The sequence below is a fragment of the Trichosurus vulpecula genome, chromosome 3 (genome assembly GCF_011100635.1).
Source record: "Trichosurus vulpecula isolate mTriVul1 chromosome 3, mTriVul1.pri, whole genome shotgun sequence".
Classification (NCBI taxonomy): domain Eukaryota; kingdom Metazoa; phylum Chordata; class Mammalia; order Diprotodontia; family Phalangeridae; genus Trichosurus; species Trichosurus vulpecula.
In genome coordinates, this window is record NC_050575.1 from 377,159,219 (window position 1) to 377,166,433 (window position 7,215).

At 44.2% G+C, this 7,215-nt stretch overlaps 1 protein-coding gene across 1 annotated transcript in view; it reads right to left on the reverse strand.

The window, feature by feature from the left end:
• DYNC1LI2 (dynein cytoplasmic 1 light intermediate chain 2) overlaps positions 1–5,665 on the reverse strand; it is a 50,631-nt gene extending 44,966 nt beyond the window's left edge. The window contains exons 1-3 of the mRNA XM_036749466.1: positions 5,547–5,665; positions 4,698–4,771; positions 2,890–3,006 (exon numbers count right to left, since the gene is read on the reverse strand). Of these exons, the coding sequence (XP_036605361.1) occupies positions 2,890–3,006; positions 4,698–4,771; positions 5,547–5,653 (298 nt within the window). The 5' untranslated portion in view covers positions 5,654–5,665. The remainder of the gene's footprint in view (positions 1–2,889; positions 3,007–4,697; positions 4,772–5,546) is intronic.
• Positions 5,666–7,215: the final 1,550 nt, after the last annotated feature.

A 7,215-nucleotide genomic window follows, 5' to 3' on the forward strand; every position in this document is an offset into this window, starting at 1 on the left:
GCTTCAAATAAAGACACACTGAAATCTAATTATATACCTCAAAAATCTATACTAAATATTTATTATAACTCACATTTATAATGGCTAATGCTTTTTTAAAAAGTTTTTTTCTCACAACCTATATGGTAGGTAGTAAAAGTATTATCCTCATTTTACAGATGAGGAAAACAAAGCTCAAGGAAGGAAAAACATTTGCCCAAAGTCAAACAGCTAGCAAGTCAATTAAGCCCAAGCTTCTTGATTCAGTGCAGAGGAAAGACTGGATTCCAGTCCCCATAAACTTGCTGAGTGACCCAGGATAGGTCACCTAAGCTATCTGTAAAATAGAAACAAAACCTCTCTCACAGCAATGTAGTGAAGATCAAATGTGGTAACCCATGTAAAAGCACTCTGCAGTCATAAAGTCCTAAGTATAAACATAACTGATGTTATAAGTCATCGGCATGAAATGAACTTTGACAACTCCACAAAGAAAATTACATCCACCTTATTATTTGAGAAATAAGAAAAAAAGTTAAGAAACGAAAAGCAAAAGACAAAGTCTTCGTTTGTTCTAAGGCTGCCCTATCTCATCCATGGCTGAAATGCAGCTGTAATTCATGTTACATGAGGGGTCTCTAAAAGTGGGCAAACAAATCTGTTCTTGATTCTTGCAGGAGAGGAGGGTTTGAAAGGACTTTAGCACTGAAGCCAATGTAACTACCCCCAACGTTCTAATTTGTGTGCTTAAAAGGGAAATTTAAAGCATGCTGAAGGAAGCTAGAAAATTCAAAAGGTGAGGGTTACAAGTTTAAACACTGATTTAAAAAAATATATTAAAAAGTAAAGGGAGTGTGGTATGGTGGAGGGAGAACTGGGAACCAAGACAACCTGGATTTAAGTCCGGCCTCTGAGGTAACGGTTATATGTTGCTGTTTAGGCTTGTCTTACTCTTTGTGAGCCCATTTGGAGTTTTCTTGGCAAAGATACTGGAGTGGTTTGCCACTTCCTTCTCCAGCTCATTTTACAGATGAGGAAAATGAAGCAAACAGGGTAAAGTGACTTGCCCAGGGTAACCCAGCTAGTGTCTTAACTCAGGAAAATAAAGCATCCTGACTCCAGGTCCAGTGCTCTATCCACTGCACTACCTAGCTGGCTGTTTAACCTTGGACCGATCACTTAATATCTTAATATCTAACCTAAAAGACCACTGAGGCCAATCTCCTTCATTTTACAAATGAGGGAACTGAGGTCTAAGGAAGTAAAATGGTGTGCCAACATGTGTTCTATTTCACTTCATATCAACTTTCTTAGAATTTTAAATGGTCCTGAGCAAGATTTTATTATTTTTTGTCAATGTAACCCAATTCAAAGAAAAGTATTTCATTTTTATTGTGATCTCTACATTCAGATGAACCTTCTCACAAAAAAAAAAAACCAACCTGAAGATGATGACATTTCTTCATTTAAAAGCCAAAACTCTAACCTAAATCACAGCAGACACAAAAGCAGGGAAGGGAGTTCACAAGTAAACTTCAGTTAACCCTAGAATTGCAGAATTTAAAGTGGTACAACAGTAGCACATACATACCTTCTCCTACCAGCAATCCAATAAATTAATGCTGAAAAGGAGCATTAAAAATGTTTAAAAAATCCAAACTTCTAATATATCATTTCAGGAGTTCTTCACAGGAAAATAACAGGCTACCAGACCAAGATATCAAGGCAGACTCCTGAAAAGATCCTATCTATATCCGAATTTAACTAAGCTTTAATTTCTACTATTAAATAGAAGTCTGTAAACACAGGAGTAGATATATTTTCTGTTTTCTGTACTATTTTTTCAAAGGATAGAAGGGGCACTATTTAATACAAAAAATACTTACATTTTCACATGTGAATTATCGCCCTCACACATTCGGTATTGCAACCAAAATGTCTCTTACTTTCCCACCTTTAAAATTTGCTCATGTTATTCCCCACACTTGGAAGAGCCCCTTATTCCCCAACCAAACTTTGCCTGTTGAATTTCTACCTAGTACTCAAGGCCAGCTCAAATGCTACATTCTCTAGGCATCCTTTCATGGTTCTTTTTCATATGCTCCTACAGCAATGTGAGATCCAGGCCCCAAAGGGGTGAGTGCTCACACTGCTTAGATAAGCTGGGAGTCACCAATTCTAAATCTTTCTGGTGAGATGGGGGACTACCAGGCCTTGCCATCTCTCCCTCTTCGATGGCACTGGCACTAGATATTGGCATCTGACCTACTGATACACCCTAAAGACCCCTGGGCCTTACCGTGTGACTTACTCAAACTCTTAGGACTCTTTCCCTCTGCATTTGAACTCTTCTTTCTCCAAATGCAGTGTGTGGATAACCAGTGTCGGGTGGAAGACTTGGGTTCAAGCCTGCTTGATCGTGTGATCCTGGGCAGGTCACTTAACCTGTCAGTGGCCTAGACTGGGAGTGTTGTTCTCAAATAGAAATGGGGGCCACTAAACCATAATAAGGATCCCTGTGCATACATACAGACTTAGAAAACCATATATTAACATGATCTATGCTCCATTTTATTTTGTTAAGTATTTTCCAATTGCATTTTAATCTGATTCAGGCTGCTCTCAGCAATGTTGTGGGCTACATGTTTGAAACATCTATTCCAGGGAATTCTCTAAAACATACCAATCTGTACTGGGAAAGTAAATGTCTTCACAGGGAAGTTTCCTATACCAAATGCAATGGCTGGCCCAGTCCCTAGCCTATTTTCCTACAGTTAGAGTGTGAGCTCCTTGAAAAAGGAGATTCTCTTGCTTTTTCTATTTGCATTCCCAGACATAGCACAACACTTGCATTGGCACATACTAAGCACCTAAAAAATCCTTTATTCGTGATGGGTTGGAGCAACTTACCATCTCTATCTTCATCATGAATGTTAAGGTATAGATATTCTAAACCTCTTCCTTTTTTGCTGTGCTCTGCTCCTTGTAGTTTAGCCAAGAGTGTTGTTTTACCTGAACCATCTTCACCTATAAATAATATTTAGAAGAAAAACATAAGAATGTAATTACTCAGTCCACAGAAACCATGCTGATATTCTAAAAGAAAAAGGTACAGCTTCCAGATTTATACATATATCTTGATATAATAGAACCCCTTTAAAAAGGTGGTTTCATAGTGCAAGACAGAACTCAAACTTATGTTAACAAACTGTAATAGTTATGTTTTGGCAGGACATGATTTAGACATGGCAGAAACATGAACAATAAGGAACTATAAAAAAAAAACTGGAGTAAAGGATATCATCAAAGAACTATATCATCATAAAAGAGCTCGTCACCTGGCAAAAGGCATGACCTAAAGGGCATCTTAATGTCAAAAAAAGAGTGAATAATGGGTAAAACCCCACCTATGGTGAACTTATGGAAAGACAGGGACAAGACTGTCTCACAGGATGGGAAGACATAGATGGTCTATAATGTGCTCTGTTGAATGGAACATGGACATCAATGAGATCACAAATCTTTTTAAGAATTTTGGACTTGAGAGAATTTTAAACCTGGAATATCAAAGATCATCAGATCTAGCCCCTTACTTTTGCAGATAAAAAAACCAAGGCCCAGAGAATGTGACTTATAATGTCACACACTACCTAGTCAAAATGGTAGAAATGGGTTTAAAATCTAGGCTTTCTGATTTCCAGTTCAATGCTCTTTTCTTTACTTCACACTGTCCTCACCTATCCAAGGATTACCTAATTCTCTGTAATAAAAACCCAAGTTATAACCTATTCTTTCATGTGAAAAATAAATGAATTTGGCTCTACCTACAATCTGCAAAAAATGGTAAATGAAGAGTCAATGAATAAGTTGGGGTCAATAGCTTACTAGCAAATATGTTAAGATGGACAATTACAAAGAAAGCAAAGTTATGAGACACAGTAAGTCTAAAATGACAACCTTAAACTTTGGTATTTAAACAGTAAGGTCTGAGCATGACAGCCAACGATCATCAAGAGAAAATTCAGTCTATGGCAGGATAAAACCCAACATTTGCTTTCAACTTCAGTGTATCTTCTTCACCAGTACTATGAAGGCTGGGAAACTAATGAAAATAATTACAGAGCTAAGCAAAACTACATGTCTCCAGCAGACTCTATAATTATCTCCAATTTATCCTGTCTATATCCCGTTTGTATGCAGTTGTTTGCATGCTGTTGCCCCTATTAAGAATGAAGTCCTTAAGAGCAGGGGATGTTTTTTGCCTTTCTTGGTATTCCCAGTGCCTGGAAAACAGCAGGTACTTAACAAATGCTTGATTAATGGAACTGACTTATTTTGTTACTCTTCCTCTCCACTCACTTTAATGATCTTTGCATTGTAAAGGAATAATTCTATACTACCAGAAGGTCAGAGTGTATTTAAAACAACAAAAAAGGGGGAACTGCATAACCTGGAAGAGTCAGGAAAAAACTATGGTTAGTTTAAAATCTATGCGCATTTTATCAGTTCAAACAAGGAAGTTTCAAAGACTGGTAACCACACGAGGAAATATCACAAAAGCCCTTAACACTTCCTTATGTGCAAAACCCAACTCTGAAGATCTTCCCCAGCTTCCGACAATGGCTTAGGAACACCTGGTTCCCGGCTCGCACCCGGCGGTCAGGTGTCACAGTAACAGGTGCACCCACCCTCCCCACCCTGCTCCAGACACCACCTACCAAAGACGAGGATGTTTTTGCCTGCCGGTAACTTGGACCTGGAGCGGGTGGAGACTTCACTCAGGATGGAAGACCTGCGGAGGACACAGCACAGCTGTTAGCCGAGAGCCCTGACCCAAGAGACTCCACGAGGTGCCCAGGTGCTGGGCTTGGGGGTGCGGGAGGATGCGGCACGGCCCAGGTTCGCTCTGAGAAGTCCCGGGCGTGCTCCCGACAACGTCCGTGGTGGTTTCCCTGGTGGGGAAGCCCGTCTCCTAACCCCAACGATGTCCTGGGGATGACAGAGCACTACAGGTCCGTGAATCATCGCAATGAGAGATGCCAATTGCAGAGATCTCCGGGGGAGATGAAACGCTGGCCTCGGGACCCCGGGGGAAAGGGGGAAAGGCAGAGGGAAAGGAGGGGCTGGAGCGAGGAGGACAACGACGGCTGGGGTTTATGTAACACTTAAAGGTTTGCAAAGCTCTTCACGGACGTGCTGCTTTGGTCCTCCCAACGAGAGCTCCGGGAGGGAGGTGTTGTTACTACCCCCATTTTACAGAGAAGGAAAAGTGAGGCAGGTAGAGGTGAAGTGACTTGTCCAGGGTCACACAACCAGCAAATGTCAGGTTGGATTTCACCTCAGGTCTTTGTGACTCTTAGCAGAGAGAAAAGGAGATGAGAGAGGAGAAGGGGACGGAGGGGAGAGAGGAGCCCCTCAGCGCCGAGCCGGGAGGGAGAGGCGGGCGGAGGCTGCCCCACCATTCCGGCCGTCCCGCCCGGTCCTGCGGCCCCGCCCCGCCCGGCCCGGCCCCAGCCCCGGAGCCGCGCTCGGCTCTTCCTCACTCAGCCCGTCGGTCCTCCACTCACCACAGGTTCTGCCCCTCGTCCTCCTCGCTGGGCAAGTCCCCGGCGCCCGGGGCGCTGGTCCCCTCAGGCCCCAGCAGCAGTTTCTTCTCCACCCCCACCGGCGCCATCTTGCCAACTGCAGCCACAAAGAGGGCCTTCCCCCGGGCCCGCCGAGGACCCCGCGCCGGCGGGGTGGCCGGAGCGACGCCGGTTCCCGACACCGAATTACCTCATCCTTCTGCGGCCGCCGTGGCCGCCGCCCTACGCCAAATCACCCGTCGGTAGAGACGCCTGCCTCCCTGGACAGCTCGGCAAAACAAGCGAGGGCCGCAGGGCGCGCGCCTTAGTGTCAGGCAGTGATGAAGACAGCTAAGAAAGCGAAGGCTTGGCTCCGTGACACCTTGAGGAGCCGCCCTGAGTCTGAGGAACGGTAGCGCCCTCTCCTGGCCTAAAGGAGGATGGCAGCCACGACCGCCTGAGCTCTATTCTGGTACCCAGGCTCCTCCGCCCTGGGAGAGAGCGTCATTCAAACCCAGGGCTCTCCGTGACCGCAGAAGGTCAGCCACAGGGTGCCAGGGCTTGCAAGAGACCTTGGATAATATATTGTTCCCAGAGCTCAAAGGAATCTTCGAGATCCCCAAATGGGGAAACTGAAGTCCGAGAGTGGGGAAAGGACTTAGCCAGTATCACAAGGGGCCAGTGAGAAAGCCAAGAATAGCTTTGTTCAGATCGTCCAACTCAGAACCCAGGGCTGTTTCTGTAAGAGGGTGAAGATAATTGGGGTCCCTGATTAATCTGATTGAGTTCTCCAATCAGCCCACTACTGACATTTATACAGGGCTTTTTAAAAAAAATTTTTTTTGCAAAGTGCTTTTAGTACATTATCTTATTTGAGTCTCACAACAGCCCTGGGGGGCAGGTACTGTGGGTGGAGTTATTTCTCTTTTACAGATGTGGATTGACTTCCTCTTCCATTCCAGGAGACTGCTTCCTCTGTCTTCCCTACCCTCTCACTTCTCTTCAGTCACTCCCTGTCTACTATTTGCTTCTCTACTGGCTGGAAGCATGCCTGTGTCTCCCCCATTATCAGGGGACCCTCATTTGATCCTTCTGTCCGTGCTGGCTGTCATGTCCTGTCTCTCCCGACTATTGTGGCAGCACTTCTTGCTCTCTCCCTAATTTTCTGTAGTCTGGCTTCTGAACACATCTGGCCAAGAAGACTCTCTCCAAGGCTGCTAACAATCTCTTGATTGCTGAATCTGATGACATTTTCTCAATCCTCATCCCTCTTGACTTCTCTGCAACTTTTAACATTATCAATCACCCTTTTCCCCCTTGATGCTGTCTTTTCTCTTGGTTTTTGTGATGCTGCTCTCTCCTGGTCTTCTTCTGTCTGACTTCCTTCATGATCTCCTTTGTGGGATCATCATCCAGGTCACACTTGCTTGTTGTGGGTGTCTCACAAGGCTCCATCCTGTGCTTTTTTCTCTTCTTCCTCTGTATTATTTTACTTGGTGATCTTGTCAGCTCCCAAGGATTCAACTGTCACCTCTTAGCTAATGATTCTCAGATTTACTTGTCTAGCCTGGATGTCATCCCTGTGGATGTCATCCACTCTTCATTCTCACCTCCCCCCCCAAACCCCATGTACAATGTTTCAAAAACCTTTCAATTTTACCTTTTAAACATC